This window comes from Trachemys scripta, chromosome 9 (assembly GCF_013100865.1).
Source record: "Trachemys scripta elegans isolate TJP31775 chromosome 9, CAS_Tse_1.0, whole genome shotgun sequence".
NCBI classification, from domain to species: domain Eukaryota; kingdom Metazoa; phylum Chordata; order Testudines; family Emydidae; genus Trachemys; species Trachemys scripta.
In genome coordinates, this window is record NC_048306.1 from 88,221,688 (window position 1) to 88,243,964 (window position 22,277).

Here is a 22,277-nt window from a genome sequence, read left to right on the forward strand (position 1 = left end):
GTTCTCTAACAACTTATTACAGTGACATACTGTTAACGAAAGAGTTGTAAGAGTTCTAAGGTGTCTTGTAACAATCTAGAGACTCTGAACCCAGTTTTTAAAAGAAGAATCTTTAATGGATGTCCATATCCAACATTTGAATCCTCAGATTAATACTTGAGAAACTAAAATGGTCATTTAACATGCATAAGTGCCTTTATATTTTTAATTTTATTTTTTGCATCCAAATGAGGAATTTGTATGTCATGTTAAAGCAATCAATTGAAAATTGGATTCCTCCACTTGATTTGGTTCTGAAGAGCCTAGATTATGTAATGACTGCATAAAGATTCAGTAGATAGCTATGCTTTCTATTATACAAGAACAATTTAAAAAGGGAAAATAAGAACGGCCATACTAGGTCAGACCAAGGGTCCATCTAGCCCAGTATCCCGTCTTCCAACAGCGGCCAATGCCAGGTGCCCCAGAGGGACTGAACAGAACAAGTGATCTATTCCTTGTCGCCCATTCCCAGCTTCTGGCAAACAGAGGCTAGGGACACCATCCCTGCCCATCCTGGCTAATAGCCATTGATGGATCTATCCTCCATGAATTTATCTAGTTCTTTTTTGAACCCTGTTTATAGTCTTGGCCTTTACAACATCCTCTGGCATTCATTTATTTTTTTTCTTGCAAATTTTTTATACTTCTAAAACATTTGATATTTGAAATCATCTTAAATATAACTTACTGCTGCTTTAATTCACTTCTGTTAAATCATAGTTTTTCTTGTTAATTTTGCTATTCTACTCTTTCAGCTATTACCTTTACATGTGTGATAAAGTGGTTGCTCCAAATGTATCCCTTACATTGCAATGTAAAGAAGCTACAAAAACAGCAGTCAAGATTTCAGAAGTAATTAAATCTTTACCTGGACAGTCACAGAAACAAGTCAATAGTGTTAAACACAAAAAAGCTGCCTCCTATCCAGAGCTCTCTCTTGAAGAGCAGGAAAAAATCGACTTAAAAACTAGCACAGAACTGCATAAAAGTGTGGGTGAGTAGATAATGAAATTTGAAACTTGCTTTCATGTTCTTTCAGTTTTTATACCCAATAATATCTATTTTAGTAAAGATGAAAGGTAAGCCAATTCTTTTTCTACATTCTTATGCATTTTACATAATCTTATAGGTTGCTTTGTATTTTTGCAATCTGGAATTTCAACGAACAAATTTCCACAAGTGTTTTGCTACCTTTTTGTCTTTTAAAGATCCACCTATGTCAACTAATTCTACAAGAAGAGGGAAATCTGAACATGTCACTTCCAAAGCCACTGCAGAATCTAACCAGGTTGAAGTAGGTAATGGTGCACAAACCTCATCCCCAACTCCTATCAAGGACATCAATTGTGAAGATGACAAGGGAAGAATTATGGAGGAAGTAATGAAAACCTACCTTAAACAGCAAGAAAAACTGAATACTATTTTACAAAAGAAACAGCAGCTTCAAATGGTATGGTACCAACCTTTGATTTTATCACCAGAAAACTGTTGTTCCTGTTAGCTTGTTGGTCCTAGAATCAATACTACTATTAAAAATAAAGCACAAGAGATACTTCATATTAGGAACCTGACATTCACTATATTGTCTTTCTAATGTAAGTTATGTTAACATTTTCAGTATAAACTATAAAACCATTTTTAATGGATTTTACCGAGTTTCAGATCTTGGTACATGTGTATTGCCAAGATCACCCCTTGGGAGAAAAAAACCCCACATGCTTCACTTTCTAATTAATTTTTGGTGCTTATATATTTCTTTCAATGTGCATTACATATTTTAATAGAATTCTTTAAGTATAATTGTCAAAATCCACTTTTTAACCAAAATAATCCATAGGTCCTATATGTTGTTAATTTGTAGGTTTGGAGGCTAAATACTCAACTAGTATATGACCTTAATAATTAAAGTATAGCTTAATAGCTGACTGTATTCAAACCCTGTGTTTTTTCTATCACATGTCAGGTAGTTTAAGATCTTGCTGCTATCTAAACCATTACCGGAATAGAAACTTCCTTCCTTTGTCTAATATTGTTTTACTAGCAGTTGACATAATTTACTCTACATTTAACCATTTCAAATGAGCTGCAAGTTGCTAGCTACTTGAACAATAATTATTTGACTCTGTTTTGAGTAAAATTTAAGATCACCTCTCACATACTGTCAGATCATGTCTTAGGCTTTTGACCTATTAAGTAAAATTAACAAAAGGGAAGAATTCTTAATGAATAAAACTATACTTTGAGTTTATCTCTGTGGTAGAAAAATTGAGGGGGTTTGGTCACTAGAAAAATCTCAACCTTCTACTAGCTATCATTGGCATTTAGGATTGACAGATAACAAAAGCTTTGCCTTTTATCTTTGCATGTGGTACAATATGGTACACTTACTTTTGAAATAATATAGCAATGCTGCATTCATTGATAGCTAAGATTTAATTCAGCAATAATAAAATGTCATTTCCAGAGTAGTGTAATAAGAACATAAGAAAGGCCATACCGGGTCAGACCAAAGGTCCATCTAGCCCAGTATCCTGTCTACCAACAGTGGCCAATGCCAGGTGCCCCAGAGGGAGTGAACCTAACAGGCAATGATCAAGTGATCTCTCTCTTGCCATCCATCTCCCTCTTCTTTAATATATTTTTAAAACACAGTTCAGGTACTGTACTTAAATTTCCTTTTCTTACAGGATATTTCTGTTGTTAACTAGAATTAAACAGCATTGGCATTACAAAAATAGTTACCTAATATTCTTGCTAAAGTTGTATTCACACAATTTTTATGCATGCACATTACATTTGTATACCAAATTTTACTCTAGGCCTTATGTACGTGAAAATATAATTTAATAGTAAATGAGACTGAAATTCAGCCCACTGCAGAGGTTAAGGGCTTGCATGGTGCCCAAGGCTTTGTGCAGACCCTCTGCAGTGGGGTGAATTTCATGCTTATTTAGTTTAGTATAAAATAAAGTTTTGTTGTTTGTATATACCTGAAGTTTGCATCTACATATGCACAAGGACCTTTTCTCTACTTGAGTCCCTCTTAAACCCTGCGATAAAGTTTAGCGCTGTCAATGGTGTATAGGTCCTGTTGACACTGTGGTAATCTTTACTCTGAGTGAATAAATATTAGCACTGATCCTGCAACTGGTTCAGTGTGTGCAGATCCTTGGTCCTACATGGAGTAAATTGCAAGTTCTGGGCTTAAGTAACTTCACTGTGTTAACTCTCTAGTTCAGTTAGCAGGTAAATACATTCTCCACAGCCATCTTCGCAGAATTACAGATGAAGGCCACAAAGAACCTTTATGATCACTTAGTCTGACAAAACATTGAACTTCACCCAGTAATTCCTGCCTTAAAGCCAATAATTTATGACTGAACTAGACCATATCTTTTAAGAAAACATCAAATCTTGATTTAAAGACTTAATGTAATGGAGAAAGCACACATTTGATAAGATGTTCCAGTGGTTAAGTAATTTCATTGTTTTTTCCTTAAAAGTGCATTATTTCCAGTTTGAATTTTTCTAGCTTGAACTTCTAGACTTTGGATCTTGTTATGCCTTTGCCTGCTAGATTAAAGAGCTCATTAGTACCAGGAGTCTTCTCCCTTTGTGTAGGAACTTACAGATAGTGATCAAGTAGCCTCTTAACCCTTACTTCAATAAAATAGATTGAGCTCTTTAAGAGATTGAGTCTCCCTCTGTAAAGCATGTCCGCCAAACCTTAAATTATTCTTGTAGCAATTCTCTGAACTTTTTTCAATTTTCAACGTCATCTCAAGGTGTGAACATCAAAACTGAACACACTGTTCAGCAGTAGTCCCACCCAGGCCATATAAAGAGATAATGACATCTTTTAATTTCTATTCGATATTCCTCTTTATACAGCCAAAAGGATTTTGTTAGCCTTTTACCAATGCATAACAATCGAAGCTCATGTCAGTTAGTTATTTACCCTGACCCCTAAATCCTTTTCAATGTCACTGCTTTCCAGGATACAGTCCCGTCCCCCCCCCATCCAGTAAATATGGCCTACATTCTTCCATCCTGGATGTAAGATCTTGCATTTGACTGTATTAAAACTCAAGTTGTATGTTGTGCCTAGAATACCAAGTAATCTAGAGCAGTGCTTCTCAAAGTCAGGCCGCCACTTGTTCAGGGAAAGCCCCTGGCGGTCCGGGCCGGTTTGTTTACCTGTCGCGTCCGCAGGTTCGGCCGATCGCGGCTTCCACTGGCTGCGGTTCGCCGCTCCAGGCCAATGGAGGCTGCGGGAAGGGCGGCCAGCACATCCCTCGGCCCGCGCCACTTCCCGCAGCTTCCATTGGCCTGGGACAGCAAACCGCGGCCAGTGGGAGCCGCGATTGGCCGAACCTGTGGACGCGGCAGGTAAACAAACCAGCCCGGAGCACCAGGGTCTTTCCCTGAACAAGCGGCAGACTGGCTTTGAGAAGCACTGATCTAGAGTGTTCTGTATAAATGATGTCATTTATGTCACTCCACCAATCTTTGTGCCGTTTGCAAACTCTATCAGCAGTGATTTTATCTTTCTTCCAGATCTTTAACAAAAATATATACTGAATAGTATAGTGAATTAATCCCTGTAGAACCCTAGTAAAAACATGCCACTCATTGATGATTTCCTACTAACAATTGTGTTTTGACATCTGTCAGCCAGTTTTTAATCCATTTAATATGTGCTATAGTGATTTTTATAATGCTTGTTTTTTAATTAGAATGTGTGTTAATTTTAATCTTGATTTTTTTTCTTCAGCACCAAGAGTTAAAAAATAAACATTTGTCAAAAACTCTTGAATAGTGTTTCAAACCCCAGTAGGGTACAATCACTTCTCAGTAGGCAAGTCTCTCTTTTCAGGTGGATTGAGCACAGAATTCAGCAAAGGATTGAGTTGCTCTAGGTCATTGTTCATCTGCTATGATTTTGGTCTAGATTTTTGTGAAATTTATTCCAGGATTATTCATTTGTGGCTAAAAACACTGCAGTTGATTGTCCTGGGCTCCTCTTTGGCCTATATACTTTCTGTTCCTTTGTGCTCCAAACCATCAACTTTTCTGTTCAGTTGGTTGTGGTTTGGCTGATCCCATAAGATTTTTTACCACCATATGATAGCTTTTGAAATTTTGGCTCTGATTCCATGCACCACAATATAGTTTTTCACCAGTCCTTCCCTCTAATGCCACATTTTGGTAAATGTTTGATTTTTATAATGAGCACCAGCACCAGGTACAAGACTTGTTTCAGAGTTGCAGGGAAGTTTTATGGTTCAATGTTTAGGGCACCAGACTTGGAGTCAGGAGGTTTGGGTTCTGTCATCAGCTCTTTTACTGTCTCACTGTTACTTTGTGCAAGTCAGTTTACTTTTCCATATTTCAGTTTTTATATCTGTAAAATCAAGAAAAATGATAGTTATCTACCTTTGTAAAGTGCGTTGAGATCTGTGGATGAAAGATGCTACGTGTTGGTATTTAAACAAAAAAAAACTTTTTGTGAAAGTATAAATATTATTTTCCTCTTTGGTTCCATGTAGTACTTTAGTTTTCAGTTAACCACTTTTGCCAGCTTCAAATACGTTTATATTTACTGTTTAGGCTGCTTACAAGGATTTCCCTTTTATAGTAACTTTTTAACTAAATATTCCAGCTATGTTTGTCTGTTTTTCCCCTTGCAGCAGAAAAATATGTCTCCCCTTGAAAGTATATTGTCATCACCAGTTTGGCTCTGCTTCTTTGTTAAACTCAAATCAAGGACAAATTAATTTAAATACAGAAGATTTCTTTCCCTTCTATTTGTGGTAGCAGAGACCTCTGCAGCTCTCCGTAGGTAGCCTTAAAACCCTCTCTTCCATAGATACTTACCAGAGAAATTGTAGTACAAGGACTGAATTGAAGAAAAAGCTAAATATAATTATCGTAAGCGCTAATCACAAACTAACCTCTGCCCACTTGAGTCCTCAAAGCAAGATGCTACTTACATCAAATTGTTCATATCTTCATAATGTGATTCTCTCTCTTTCATGCATGCTTTGCATGCATTTATGTCAGTTGATCGTTGTCTTTGTTTCATGTATTCTTTGACCAGCAATAAAGTAGTTAATTCCATTTTAACATTGGTATAATTAACTTCAGAATCAACACAACTGAGGTAAAATGGGACAACCCCCGCCTCCCAAAGCTGCTATTTCAGGCTGCCTGCAGACTCTGGTATATATCATTAGTTTGATTACACCTGATTCAAAGACTTAGCTTTAATTTAAAAAAATATTAAAACTGCCGAGGAAAAGATGGCAATATCCAGAAAAAATACTGATTTGCTAAGTTGCCACAAGCCAGCCTGTTTTGATCTCTGCATTTTCATATAAAAGAACAAATGTAATGTTCTTATTATTTTAATTGGTTTACAAAATGAAATGGCTGCTCACATAGGTTCACTTTTGCAACCAGTGAGTTGGTTTCTGGAAGCTCTGGGTGTTTGACAATACCATTTTGTTATATTGCATAATTACTACAGAATTCAACACTCCTATTTACACAGCAGCAAAGTGGACAATCTGTTTGTTTCTTCTCAGTATTTCCAGATACCCATTTAAATTAATAGAAACAATGATTTTGATTGTAGTGATTTTAGAATCACTCTGTGTATAATCCTCATCCTTTCTTGACAGGAAGTGGAAATGTTAAGTAACTCTAAAGTTATGAAGGAACTAACTGAGGAGCAGCAGAATTTACAGAAAGAACTTGAATCTTTGCAAACTGAACATGCTCAAAGAATGGAAGAATTTTATGTTGAGCAGAGAGACTTGGAGAAAAAACTGGAACAGGTGATGAGGCAAAAGTGTACCTGTGACTCCAATTTAGAAAAGGACAAAGAAGCTGAATATGCAGCACAGGTAAGGAAAAAAATATTGTTTGAAATCTGTCTTGTGTTTTGTACAGCACCACCTAGTTAATTATGAAATTTCCAAGTAAAGTTAACTGTAATAGGCTGTTGCTAGCTCAGCATCTCTCCTTAGAGGTTATGCAGTTCTCTTCTTTTTGGGGATGCCTGCATTAAACCGTACCACAGTAATTTAATAAAAACAAAACTTTTTAAAAATGAGGAGAAAATGCAATTAAAACAAAAATGGTTTGCTTAATACATTTAGATTTGCACTTGTAAACTAAAGAAAATAAAATATTCTCATTTTTAGCTGTAGAGAAAAAAATGCTTATATTTCTTGAAAGCAACCCCTTCTCTGGCCACACTTTGGTTAGACTGACAGCTTCCCTTGGTGTCAGAGTCCACTACAGTATCAGGTGAGGCCACCTCTACTTTTCATAGAAGCATTTGATCAAGTGTCCTATTGGAGAGGAAGGCCACAGTCTGGGTTCCTCATCCCATGATTGTCTCCCGATTCATTACCTCTGGAAGTTCCCCCAGCTTTTCTGTCTCCAAGGTTGCTATGTCAAAAGCTGTGGTGACTTTCACTTCTTTAGACTACATAACTTTTAATATATATCATTGTTCTTTTCTATAGGAGCTAGCGTCTGTCATTCTGCTAGATACATCAGCAGGTAGCATGGATTCTGACTCTTCTAAATATTTTGTTTATTAATTTTGCTTACCATGAAACTTAAATTATTTCAGGTCTCAGTCATTCTGTCATAGAGATCTAGTCATCCTAATTATTTAAAAACAAATTCTAGAACCCCAAATCAATAAGCTTTGTGGTCAACTCATCAATAAAATTATATTATATTTCCCTTTCTATACTTAAAGTATCACAAGATGAAAAGCAGCTACTGGCTTGTCACGTAGTCCCCGGGCGATGCTCTGGAACTGCTCCCTACGAAGCCAGTCAGGACTCTGGTGAAGTCTCCTCTCTGTGAGCAGACTGTCTTCAGGGCAAGAAGCTCACACGGCTTCACCTTCCTGGGTCTGACCTTGGAGCATTCAGCATTCTCTGCCCCTCCGAGCGCTTCCCACAGCGAGTCCGCCCAGGCGGGGTCCTGGGGAAGCCAGAGTGTCCTGCACCCCCACTTCACAGTCAGACGTGACTCTTAGCCAGCCAGTAAAACGGAGGTTTATTAGATGACAGGAACATGGTCTAAAACAGAGCTTGTAGGTACAGAGAACAGGACCCCTCAGCCGGGTCCATTTTTGGGGGCAGTGAGCCAGACAACCACATCTGCACTTCACTCCACAGTCCCCAGCCAGCTCCAAACTAACTCACCCTCCAGCCCCTCCTCCTCTGGGCTTTGTCCCTTTCGTGGGCCAGGAGGTCACCTGATTCCTTTGTTCTCCAACACTGTTAGCTATCTCCTTGCAGTGGGTAAGGGCCCAGGCCATTAGTTGCCAGGAGACAGAGTGTCGGCCATTTAGATGCACTGGCCCTTTGCTCTGCAACAATTACACCCCCTTATCCCACCACTTAGCAACTTAAGAAATGCATAGGGGAAACTGAGGCACCACTACAGTATTCAGAGGAAACATTAAGAACAGTCCCACTTCGTCACATGGCTGAATGCAGAAGTATTTGGTTTAGGATCTGTTGAGCTTAATTTCATGACATTCTGCTCAGTAGGATTCCTAACCTCTGCTGTCAGAAATAATCCTTTCTGTGTGTAGTCCGATTTACTAAACATCTGGTACAAGCCCCATTACTGCAGAAAACAGCATATTCTGACTTACGAAGATAATTATGTTCAATGTGTTTTTTGTATAGTGTACATTCTTTGGAGGGCACAAGCAGTAAATTATTCTCCAAAGGGTTTTTAAAAAAGTTAGATTTATGAGGGTAATCACATTTCTTTCACATAAACTCCCAATTGTTTAGCTGTGTGGTTCAACTGGACAGTATAGCTTATTCAAGTGTTTTTCTCTAATTATTTCTGTTACTAGCAATTGATTTTGGCCATACCTGTCAGCATCAATCACAGCCACACCTGAGTGAAATATGATTCTTTTGAACAGTGATTTCTTCAGAGGCTGGATGTAGCATTCCAGAGATCCTCAGTTCACTGTTTCTATCATAGAAAGCATCTGCAGGCTCTGCTCTCTACCTCAGAGAGCTTTAAATTGTGAGAAATGCCCCTCTGCTGGGAAGCGAAGAAAAAGCAGACTTCAGAGCTAAACTGGATCACTGTTCTTCCTGCTGGACCAGCCTGAGGGTGTGGTGGGTGGAAGTCCCTTCTTCCTGGCTCCCTCAGTGAGTATAGCAAAATGGTCTAGTCTAATCTGCCATTTTACCACACTTGCCACCAGTTCCCTACAAAGTATGGTGGAGCAGTTTAGCCAGTGTCACTAGCCTGCCAACGGATCCTTCCAAATGGCTAGAATCCTGCAAGAAAGTGCAATCAGAGGCTCTCTTCCTGGCTCCTGCACTGCATACATCACAGTGGCATTATGCATATTATTTCATTGCACCGGTTACCTGCTCTCCACAGAAGCACAGTAGTAGAGTCAAGGAGTCCATGCTAACAGCCTGCCACTGTCAAAGGACCATCTAATTGGCCTCGATCATGAAGAAAGAGGTCAGTACTAAAGGAAAAAGTGCCCCAAATGTGGCATGGTTCTAAATGCAAAGCAATTGGGTCTACCTGTGCCTGGCACACTTCAGAAAAAGTAGAAAATGTTTACGCCTGTGTAAGTGCCCAGCTATCTGAATCTCCTACTTTGCTAATCCTATTCTCCTTTATCCCTCCAAGACATTTTAGTCTGGGTGGGCTACCCATAGCTGTAGAGGTAGATGAGTTCTCCAGATTTCATAAGGCCCTTTTGCTATAGATAAATGATTGGATTATCAATATACATGAGTCACATAGGGTATCTGGAGTATAAGACTGCTTATTTGACTGCTTAAGGTACCCTTCTGAGAAAGCTGGCTGAGCTCCCACCAAAAAAAAAAAAAAAAAAAAATCAGCAGGCTTCTCCAGTTCCCACTTCTCTCCTAAAAAGAGTTTTGTGGAAGGAGAGGAATGGAGGGGAGGAAAAATCTAGACTAAGACACTTGAATCCATGATAATTCCTTTTGGGGGGAAAAGGAGTTTGAATGTAAGAGACACTATAACCAAAACCCAAATAAATGTTATATTTATATTACAATTCTCTACTAGATGGCTTCAATATTTGATTTATTTCTCTCATTTCTCCTCTTTGTTTTTACTGCATTGGGCTTAATGTCACTTTTCAAAAATGCATCCATATCTGCTGTCCCCACCACCTTCTTAAAAAAAGAACTGGGAGACTTAGGGATAAATTAGTTCAGTTCAGACTTGGGAAATCTTTTCAAACCAGTTTAGACTCATTAGGACACAGTGGATACATTTTCCTTTGTTCTTAAAATTTGAGCTCTTAGAGCCACCATCCGGCCAAAATTATGGTGCAAATGCTTGGTGTATGTATTTGTACAATTTTATCTGTACCTATGGATACTAAAGAGCTGCTTCAGAAAGTTTTGGTTTTACAGGCACTTGGTCTCATAGTCTCAGCAGAGTGGTCTTATTTGCTTCAGATATATTCCCTGTACTACTAGAAAAGAGAGAAATAGAAGAAATTTTAAAACATACTACATGTAAAGGTAATTTAATTCCAAGCCTTTAAAAAGCTGATTGGAAAATCATCTGGAAAATCCCTTGGGAACCTATAGGAGTCCTCCAAACATCATAATTTGCTTCCAAAATGTAGGTCAGATATGTATATAAAACCCCTGCATAGGAATTAGACACGCTCCAGTGGCTGAAATGGATAATGAAACATTCGCCCTTTTAATGGTCCTTAAACCAATGGGGCAAACTTGTACATTTTTTTCTCCTTCTGAGTTGGTTCCACCTCAGAGAGATATACAATAGAAATTATATTAAAAAGTGGTACTTCATGGAAATTCAAGAGGTTTCTCCTCTTTTCTACTTTTTTGTCTTGTATATTAGCAGAGTTGCTTTTATATATAAATCTTTCCTTATCCAAGATCTTTAAGACATGCTGAACTGAATTTTCTGAAGTGACTGATGATTTTGGGTGCCTTAAAATTTGGATGCCTAACTTGCAATGTCTTAAAGGAGCCTGATTTTCAGAGGATGGGTGTTTAGCATTTTCTGATAATCAGGCTCCTTAAGGTATCTCAGGTTAGGTATCCATGAGTTAGAGCCCTGTATAAATCACATTTTTTTAAAATAGTGAATTCACAACAGTGTGAATGGCAAAGTATTGAATTTCCCAGAGTTTGCATTAAATGAGTTTTACAAATGCATTTAGTCAGTTTCAAGGATAGAATTAATTTTACAAGTGAGTTTAATCAATTCATTCTGTCCATGAAATTGACTAAATTTAGTTGTGAAACTTATCCTTGAAATTGACTAATATTCACAATTTGGGGGAATTTTTACAATTTTTGTGCTCTCTGAAATCATGATTTATGCAGGGCCCTACCTATAATCAGTAGTCACTTTTGATAATTTAGGCCATTAGCCACAATCCCTTTACTGACGTTGGTGCATCATTAGTCTTTCAAAACAATATTTCTTCATCTTCTTCCACGTCACCCATTGTACATGGAACACTGTTCTTTAACAGATGGGGAAAAAAGGCCTTCAAAGGTCACCAATTACTAACTTTTCGGAAAATTGAAAACAATGCAAAAATGTCATGTTTTTGTCAAAATGTTCCAACCAGCTCTAACAGATCACCTCCTCAAGCTATTAGATCAACAAAATCTTCATCAGTGTCATTGCCAGAAAAGAATTCTACGAGAGAACTTGTAGCCTGGTATTATCGTATCATTTGCATAACTGGTCATCAGGTTCTTCAGTTTACCTTCAACATTAAGTAATAAAATATATTGAACATATTGAATGGACTGTTAAGGAGAGAAGTGTGCGTGTGTTCATGGCGATCAGGTTAACTGTGGGTATGAGTTTCCAGCATGATAGACATGTGACATTGAAATGAAAGTATATAATCCCAAGAGTATAGTGTATACATTAATCAGTTTGCTAAGAATGATTTGGTATTATGGGGGTCATTGTCTTTGCAACAATAGGTGACTTCATGTAGCAAATTAATTTAAATTCTCTATCACTGTAGTGAGTTTGAACTATAACTCTGAATTTCTTGGCTTTGGAGTATTTTACAATATATTTTTCATTTAGCATGGCTTTCTTAGTGAAGTAAGCACATTGATTTTATATTATTCAAACTATTTGTGCTATATGTATGCTCATGTTTTAACTTATACATATATATGTAGGTTTCAGAGTGGTAGCCGTGTTAGTCTGTATCAGCAAAAAGAACGAGGAGTACTTGTGGCACCTTAGAGACTAACACATTTATTAAATAGTCTTCTTTTCTTTAGTTTGCAGAGTTCTCTTTGGTTTGAACTAAAGGTAATCATACCTGACCATCCCATCATGTCTTATTCTGGTGACATCCTTCTATAGAGGCACATTAATGCCTACGGAATAAAGTAGCATTTTGTCAGGCAAGGCAAATAAACGGAGAGAACAAAAACTATGGGATATGAAAAGCATCTGGTATTGACCACCGGCAGGGACTTAATATCTGATTACATGTACTAATGATATGATGTGGTATGACAGTTTATATACTGATATGAAAACATATATAAGTACACCGCACCCTCGCTAGAACGCAAATTCGCGTATAACGCAGTCACGGCCATGGATCCCAAATTTAATTACTTTAATTGCAATTCATTTTAACGCAGTCCCCACATTAACGCAGTACCGCACATGGATCCCAAATCCCGCGTTATAGCTGGGGTCCGGTGTATACACAATGTGCGGATCTACTTGTATTGTACCACGGTGGGTATGCATGTATAGTATTACATTGTTGCCATTAAATAGTGTACCAGTACATGGCAACTTTTTGAAAAAGATTCTTTATTTTAAAAAAGTCTGTTTGAACTGGTCTGAGACACATTTGTTCATCTGAAATGTTTTTATCTGATACTTACAACATTAATCAGCTGGTTCATTAAATGAATACTTGGCCTTTACAAGTATATATGTTAAAATTAAAAAAAGAAAAATTGCTTTCTTTTTAATTATTTGTGCAGTTGGCAGAACTAAGACAGAGACTGGATCATGCAGAGACAGATAGACAAGAGCTCCAAGATGAACTGAGACAAGAACGAGAAGCAAGAGAAAAGTTAGAGATGATGATTAAGGAACTGAAGCTTCAGATTTTGAAATCTTCAAAGAATGGAAAAGGAAAATAGAAGTTGGTAGAGGGAATCTCAGTTGTATCCTTCAAACTGGGTTGTTTGTAGTTGAATTGTGCGCAGTTTACCTGTATGATAAGACAAGGTATTTCTAGTTCCCAAAACAAAAACCATGGTGATGATATATATCTTGATATACATTTTTAGATTTTCTTAACTAATGAAAATCTGCATTTATTTGTACTGGTGTTTTTTCTCAGACAGCTATTAACAATATGAAACATTTTGTTTTAGAACAATTTCCGCCTATATTTCTAATGCAGGCTTGAGGACTCTGCACCTTTTTAAAGCAGCATTGTATGTTTAAAATATATTGTGGTCATTTTTATTTTGCTACCTATTGCATATCCAGTTATAGAAATATATATTTTTTAATTTTGAATTTTTCAAAACCTAAAATAGAAAAACAGAATTTAGGTTACAGTGAGAAATTCAGTGACAATAAGGGCAGCTTTTCATTTGTAAATTAATGCTGCATGTTGGCATGCTGATAAAAGGAGATTGACCATCAGAAATTTAATAGCCAGAGTTTTTTTCCATAATTTTACCTGTATGAATTTTCAAACTGTTATTTTTAATAGTTGCTATTAAATGTCCATTATCAAAATGAAAGAATTTCAAAATCTAAGTTGCCGTATTCTGTTGGCACTTTGGAGGAGGATAACATTATTATGCATTTCAGTGTGAAAAGGAACAACTGAAATGGAATCCTGTGTATTTTAAAGTTTAAAAATCTCCCATCTCCCCTCTTTCTTTCCTCACCCCCAGCCTTTTCAGGTAACAGCGAAGAAAGTCTTTAAAAAAAAATTGGGGGCTATATTGTAGAAACCTTGAACATTTGGATTATTAACGTTGTTTTGAAAATATTAATGCTGTGGAGAATAACGATTGTTATCATTCATATGTGTTAGTTATTTTGATATCCAAAAGTCTCTCTTCTCTGCAGATTTCTTTTAGTATGTAGAAACAGGCCTTATTGACATTTAGGTAATTAGTAAAAAGTTAAAAAAAAAAAAAAAAAAAAAAAAAAGTGAGCTATGACACTTCGAAAGTCATTTTGATACTTTGTATGGTTAAATAACATGGCAAATATTACCATAATCTGCAAAAGTACTGCATGTTCAACCCATAATATTTAAAAATGGAAAGAAGTACAGAATCCCTATATTGGTGTACCTGACATTAATGTTGAAAAATTCTGGTCTCAAAGGGTTAGATTTAGAATGCCTTATTATTAGAATCCTGACATATTAAATGCATTATTACAAAATTGGGTGAAAAAATAGTCTTTTGCTTCTTTCCAAAACGTCTGAAGGATCTCTAATGACAGACTTTAGTTGTTGATTAGAAATACTTTTAGTAGTTCCATGTTCTATAATCTGAATCCACTGTTAACTGAAATTGTTTTGCTATGGTGTTTGTGTCTTTGTTGTTCTCTCCAGGGTTAAACTAGTGTTAGATAAAACCATGAATAAAAATGTCTGCTTCCATTTTTGTTCTGAATGAGCTAAAATTAAAAACTTTGCATGCATTTTAATTTTTTCACTATCTATTTCAAAGAAATAGCAAATATTGTACAAAGAAAGATTAAGTTGGCATATGTGCCATATACTGCTTGTTCAAGTTTGGAGAGGTAAAATTAAGAATATGTGTTGGGCACCCTTTTAGAATTTTAATAAATTCTTAATATCCCATCTACACTGAGGATTAAAGCAGGTTAAATGAAGCAGTTTGAAACATTGTGTCCCTTGCCATTATGGATTACAGAGCACAAAATTTTCTCTCTGGTATCTTTGGATCATTCTTTTAAAAATAGGTATACCTATCTACACTGGGCAAGTCAAACTATTTAAAGGGAGCTACGGGGTGGGGACAAAAGTTCCTGTTTGCTCCTTATATGCTTTTGTATTCAACGTCATGTCCATTTGCTTTAAAGACAAAAAAAAGTCTTACTACTGTATACATAGTCAATACAGCTATGGGAGAGTGAGCTGTGTTCTAGTCTAGTTTACATACCAAAAAAAACTGTTGACCACATTCCAGCTGCAAAATCCTTATTCTTGGATGTTGGAGCCTGAAAGAACACAGCTTGACTCTCAGCTCTCAGGTTGTGAGTGCTAGTTGACAGCTGGGAAAATACCCTATCTTCTGGTAAACTGAAAATGTTTGATCTGAATGTCATCGAGGCAGTAAAGAAGCCCATTATACCATTTTTACTTACATTTCAGAGCGTATCTTGCACTTCAAACGATGTTGGCTCACATAGTTTAATTGCCAGTGTAGATAGGGCCTAAAGGGGTTGTTTAATCGTCTTGAACTAGCTGATTTACCACAGTATTTCATGTATTAGTAGTTGAATGGGTAGAGTCCTCACTGGATAGTTACAGTAGTAGTAATATATTCAATTTTCACTTTTAGACTCTGTCTACGCTAGGTGATTTCTGCAAAATATTCCCATTGTTGTTGCCGCTGGTTCAGCTCACCAGTGGTAACAACAGTGGGAGTCCAGTGCTACTGTAGGCAGGGCTCCATGGATCTGCCAACATTGTAATCACATGCTATCTAACTCTGTTCAAAACCCGACTATATGACACAGTGTTTAAAATGCTAGTGGCTACAGTCTATACTAGTATTCCCATTACTGCAACCAGAGGTGGAGCTGTGGTAAGTTTTAGCAAAACAATTCCCATTGCAGATAAGGCCTCTTAATTATAAAATAATTGTCTCAAAAAGCCACTTAAAATTGATTAAAATCTTTTAAAAGGTAACTTTGTAAATATATCATTTAATTCTAAAATTACAATAGTTTTAAATTACTGTAATCCTCCTACATTTTAGGTTCTTTACATAACACAATTTCCACATGTGTAGACTTAATTTTATACAGATTTTAAGTAATAAAATATATACAAATGTGCCATAGATTTTGTGTCCATAGTCATTGAAAGATAGTTTTCTAGTAAATTGTAAATACTGTATAAGTTCTAGAATAAATAGTTTTATGTTGAGCTGTTTTACTGACTTAGAGTAATTATGATGAATTGCTTATTTGACAATGTATACAGAGACTTAGAATGCCCATTTAGAGAGACTGCTGGCAAAAGTTAATCTGTCAATATGAACTTAATCTCTTAGTCTTATGATGCTAATTTTATATACTAATAGTGAAGTTTGTTTTGATTCTAGTTTCTGTGTATTGGTCTTTTACATAGGAAGTTTGTTTCCCAGATTTTCCTAATATTAATTTTTTTTAGAAAAAAGCTAAAATATTCTTAATTTTAAAAGCTTCATTAATGAACACCTAGAAGCAAAGTTGCCTCGAGCACTTTTGGAAGAAAATAATTAATATTCAACACAAATACCTAGTTTATTAATATACATTTTAATTTAAAGGAAAACTTTCATATACTAGGTACACTCGACTCTGCAAGAATAATGTAATGACTTTAGAAGAGTAGTAAATCTTTTGTAATTTTGGAAGCTGTAAAATCACCCAGATTCACAAATGCAACCATTTAACACTAGATAAAGAGAGGTTAGCAAAATCTTGAAGTTAATTCAAAGAAACTTTGCTTTAGTTTTTGTTATCCTTTAGTTATCCTTTAACTTTAGTATCTGGCTAAATATAGTGGTTATGTTTTACATTCTTGAAGTAATTTTATTCTATATTTAATATATTAATAGCTTAGATGTAAAATTATTTGTATATAGTAAAGGTAAAATGCAATTAGTGAAGTAGGCAAAGTTAGAGGGCGTATAAAGCTACTGGTATGTTGGCCTGTCAGGCACTGCTCAGGCCCACCTTTTGAAAGTCATGAACAACTTTTTATTCATACATTCTTGGCTTTAGTTTGAAAAAAGCATTAAATTAAAATTGAAAAATTAAATTTTCAATTAACTATAATTATGGGATATGAAATTTTAGAAACATTTTTGTAGGATTAGTTGTGAAGTTGGCCTTGAAATACTTTCATAGTCAGCTTCCTAAAATTTACTTCTTGTTAGTAGGGTATATATTTTGACTAGACAGTAAAAATATTGACTTTGTATTTTTTCCCCTGCACTTAATCCATGTAATTAATCCACATGACAGAACTTTTTATAGTATGGTAAAGTTAACAAAATACTTAAATACACCTATCTATAATTCTGTGCTTGCAATGGTTAAGTAATTTTATCTAAGCTGTCAACAATAAAATATCTTAGTACAAAAAGCTGCAGATTTCAGTAATGTTACATTTGTTTGTTGCATTTTTAGTATGAGAGGCAGTCATACATTTTCCTTACTGGAATGTTGGTTCTAGTATTTTATATTTGTTACATTTCTCCTTTAGTTCAAAAGGACAGTCAGTTTTCTGCCTAGTAGTCACTTTTGTGAAAGTAAAGGTCACCACTTTACCAACTGCATGGTACATTTCATGATATGTCTCCATTATTATTAAGGATAGAAATTTTATTTTCTGTTGGGTTACTATTTCAGTTGGGAAAACTCTTGAAAAATTGGTGGGTTGAGACATTTCTTCATCAAGCACAGCAAATGAAAGGGTTTTAAAAATAAAGCAAAACACTTGAAAATCAGCTAAATGTAATAAAAATCTATTAAAATATTTTTCTTCAAATGTAGATACCTCACTTGAAAACAAGGAAAGCACAGTTGTACTGTATTTAAAATAATTCTAGGAAATATAAAAGTTTGTCTAAAAATGTTTTGCTGCGGTTATGTTGCCTTCCAGGGTAATAAGGTCTGTGATTGACTAAATCTATTTTTGTGTTTTCATGCTCACTGTTGGAAGTATTTATTGATGCTGACATGGCAGTATAATTAATCTTTCAAATACAAAGAATAACTGATAAAACATTGTAGAATCTATCTCTAATCAAGGCAACAAGTGGAATAACTATTCTGAAATTAGTAAAAAGCCTGAGATAAAATGATCAATGCATTCAACAATTTTTAATTTTCTGCCAATGATGTACAGTTTTATGGTTAGCATTGCTGTGGTTGCATTACATGACATGCAAAGCTGTCCTCTACCTCACGTGAGATTAACCAATATTTTATATGGTTTTAGTAAAACAAGATGCATCTATCTGGTCACTTAGTTTACAAATTTTGAATTATATTTATTGAAACATGACATACTGTGCTCTTAGCTTATACCTCAATTGTATTTTGTGCTGTTTTCCATTTTCATGCCTTGTAAATATTCTGTATAGATTGTGCATTCAAATACAAATAAAGAACTGTACTGTCAAAACACTTGTTTTCATGGTATTTATTTACTGTGCTGTGTGAACTTAACCTTTGTGCAAGGCCTTTCTGAGTATTACAGTTCTACACAGGACATTGGAACATTCAGGGCTTGTTTTCAAAAAAACACATAACCTTCCTGCTACAAAATACTTAGGTTGGTTTTTTTTGTTTGGTTGGGTTTTTTTGTTTTTTAATGCAAGGTCTGAAATCCAGGCCCCCATTAAAATAATAGCAAAATTCCCATTGACTATAGTGGGACCAGGATTTCATTCCTAAAACTTTTGCGTTCCTAAAACTTGTAGGTCCACTTTTCCGTAACTGTCGCTGCCCTTAGCATCAGTACATTACCTGGGAATTATGAAGCCAAGAGTCTATATACCTGGAAATACCGTATTTGTATTTATGTAAATAAAACCTCCTTTTGTGCTTGGCAGATTCTGTCAGGAAAACAGGCCTTTCCCCTAGCTAGCTACTGTAAAAATACAATGTACCGGTAGTCTCTCTTTGGGAAAGTACAAACACCAGCAAATTTATTTTAAAAGAAAATTCCACCCCTCTCTTTACAAGCTGAAAGTGCACAAGGTAAGCACATGTCATCATATGAAATATGTTGGTGAGAAAGTAATTTAAAATCACAGTTGGTATTTCTGAATCTTCTGATGCTGGGGAGCCATTATGCTGAGTAATTATTTGTATCACTGTTAATGTGGGAGTTATAGATCAGTTTTCAAAATGCTTTAAAAATAAAAATGTATAAGTTCTTTCTATTTTAAAACTAGTATTAACTATTAAAATTATTTTTAATTTCAAAATCATGTCTGATTATAGCTGTGTTCTCATAAATCAGTGTCCCGAATGTCATTTTTCAGTCCCCAGCTGTCAGAAAGCTCAAATACAAGTAGGAAACTTTAACATCTTGGGACCTGTTCCTGCAAATCCTCTATGCCCAGTTCTCTCATTAAAGCTGAATGTACTTCTATTATAACATTTAGGGGCTGATTCACAGCCTGTTGAAATCAGTGGGACTCTTTCTGTTGACTTTAATGGGCTTTGGGTCAGGCCTTTTTATATACTACTGCAGTGACTGAAGTTTAAAACAAAGATTCTAGTAAAATGATTTTACTTTTTTTTTTTTTTAGTTAAATAAAAATTGAATGTTTTCAGTTGACAAACTCTGGAGAATTTCTAGCTGATTTTGCTCTCTTGCTGAGGAAATGTTAAAATATTTATGCTGTCTAATATTTTTGTTCTTGTTGAGAGAGGAAAAATGTTTTGTGATTATGGCACTGGACTAGAACTTGGCAGATCTTGACCATCACAAAATTTTAGTGTGATTGTGGGAAAGTCTCTTAATTTTTGATTGTAAAATGGGGTATTTCCTTATCTCAGAGGGATAAATACATTAATGTTTGTGAGGAGCTCTGACATCAGAGTAAAAAAAGTGAATAAATAGCTGTAGTTAGATTAATGCAACCAACAGAGTAAACCTGCTAGCACATATACTTTTGGGTATGTCTACACTACTCGCCAGATCAGCGGGCAGCAATCGATCCAGCGGGGGTCGGTTTATCGCGTCTAGTCCAAATGTAATAAATCGATCCCCGAGCGCTCTCACGTCGACTCCTGTACTCCGCCGCGAGAGGTGCAGGCAGAGTTGATGGGGGAGCAGCAGCAGTCAACTCACCACGCTGAAGCCATCACGGTAAGTATTCACGTAGCTGAAGTTGCGTAACTTAGATCGATCCCCCACATCCCCAGTGTAGACTAGGTTTGTGTTTTTGCATCTTGTGAGCAGTCAATATACCTGTTGTATGCTTTTGCTTTTGGTTTTTAAACCCCAAAGCCAGTCAACCTACTTTTCATCAATGTTTCAATAGTAATGCTCAATATGTTTCTGTTGTATTCCTGAGTTTGTTATGAGCTCTCTTCAATGGCCAAAATAATATCTTGACATTTCCATAGATGCTGTGGCTGCCCTGGAGCAGTTGCAGAGTGATTGAGGGAAGGAGCTCGGGGCAGTTTTCCCCACACCCAGGCAGGAAAGTAGTTAGAAGATGGACACAGTGTTTCTTTTCAGAGTAACAGCCATGTTAGTCTGTATCCGCAAAAAGAAGAACAGGAGTACTTGTGGCACCTTAGAGCTAAATTTGTTAGTCTCTAAGGTGCCACAAGTACTCCTGTTCTTCTTTTTACAGTGTTTCTTGGAGCACTAGGTCTTTTGGCTAGCTAATGTATCTTCCTTTGAAGGAATGTTTTGCAGGATTCCATAGAATTTTCCTGCTTTCTCCACGTAAGAGATCATTCTGTGCTCTGAAAGGACTCCTGTTATCTTGCATCATGCTCTTCTATCAGTGGGAGTAAATGAAGGGATGTTAATAGCTACAGAAGATTGTCTTGTCAAAATCTTTAGAGATCTGCATATGGTAACCTGCAGCTGCTTCTTATAAAAGCAGGTTTGTGCTGCACCCAATAAGGGACTATGTTATGGACCTGGAATAGTATCAGATCTGGGTTCTACCCATGGCTGTGCCAATGACCTGCTATGTGACTGTGGGCAAGTCACTTCACCTCTCTGACTCTTTTCCCTCTCATCCTTTGTCTTTGTCTAATTAGATGGTAAATTCTTCCAAGATGGACTGTCTCTTACTATGCATTTATATGGTGTCTAGAGCAATGAGACACGGATCTCAGCTGGGGACTCTAGGTCATAATACACATAATAAGTGTTTCAATGCCAGAGCCTTGTCTATGTGAAAGCTACTTTAGAACGGGAAGTATGTTATCATTTCTTTACGATCTCAAAAGAAATTAAAAGGATGTCCTATAAAAAATGTCTTTGGTATCTCCTACCTTTTAACACACTTTAGGAGAATTTAAAGACAGCCCTGGGAAACTAAATAGGAAGGGCAAAAATCCAGAGAAATTAATCCTGTTAGCTATTGAGTCAGAAACGTGTTGGTCACTGAAGCTTCCATATTACCAGCCTTTCTCAGCAAGGTGACCACTGGCAACAGTAGTCTCAGAAATGGCAACTACTCAGACCAGGAAGGCTATATACACACTAAGGACCATATCCTGCAAATATTTACTAACGTGCAGTCCCTACCATGAGTACTCATGGGTCTACTCACTGAAGCTTTGGCAGGATCAGGGAATAAAGCTGTATTTTTATTATTGTCTGCAATTCTGGGCTGCTCATCTCCTAATGTGACTTTCCATTTTTTAGAGTTTACTTACTTTCATAACAGATCAAGGAAACCTATGCATGTTTTAATTGAAGTCTATAGTTTTCAGGTTAATTTTCCTGTAGTTTCACAAGTCCCATCTAATAAAGAGACCACCACCACACAAGGATTTCTTTTAGAAGGTGTGGTCTTCTTGTGCTCTGACTCCGTTGTAACCAACATTTTTTTCTCAAATCCTTAATTTTTTATTAAATCTACCACAAATTCTGGACAGCATACAAACAAGAATTCATATTTAGCCATGTCAAACTAAACAACGCAGAAATCCATATGCAACAGCTTTGTTAATTTAAACATACCACAAAATATGTATTTTTACTAAGCCCCCCTCATTCTGAACCTTATATTATTATTTATATAGTATCCACAATGTGCTAGCAGCTGTTTTACAGACAAAGCCCCTGACCCAATGAGCTTTAAATCTAAATAACATACAAATAGGAGTTGGAATGCAATAAAAAGTAAAGTGACTGACAGGGGAAGGTTAGCATGTGTTTT

At 36.2% G+C, this 22,277-nt stretch overlaps 1 protein-coding gene across 1 annotated transcript in view; it reads left to right on the forward strand.

The window, feature by feature from the left end:
* Positions 1 to 18,538, forward strand: part of SKIL (SKI like proto-oncogene) — a 41,139-nt gene extending 22,601 nt beyond the window's left edge. Inside the window, exons 4-7 of the mRNA XM_034781207.1 lie at positions 798 to 1,036; positions 1,251 to 1,492; positions 6,726 to 6,950; positions 13,116 to 18,538. Coding sequence (XP_034637098.1) covers positions 798 to 1,036; positions 1,251 to 1,492; positions 6,726 to 6,950; positions 13,116 to 13,277 — 868 coding nt within the window. The 3' untranslated portion in view covers positions 13,278 to 18,538. The remainder of the gene's footprint in view (positions 1 to 797; positions 1,037 to 1,250; positions 1,493 to 6,725; positions 6,951 to 13,115) is intronic.
* Positions 18,539 to 22,277: the final 3,739 nt, after the last annotated feature.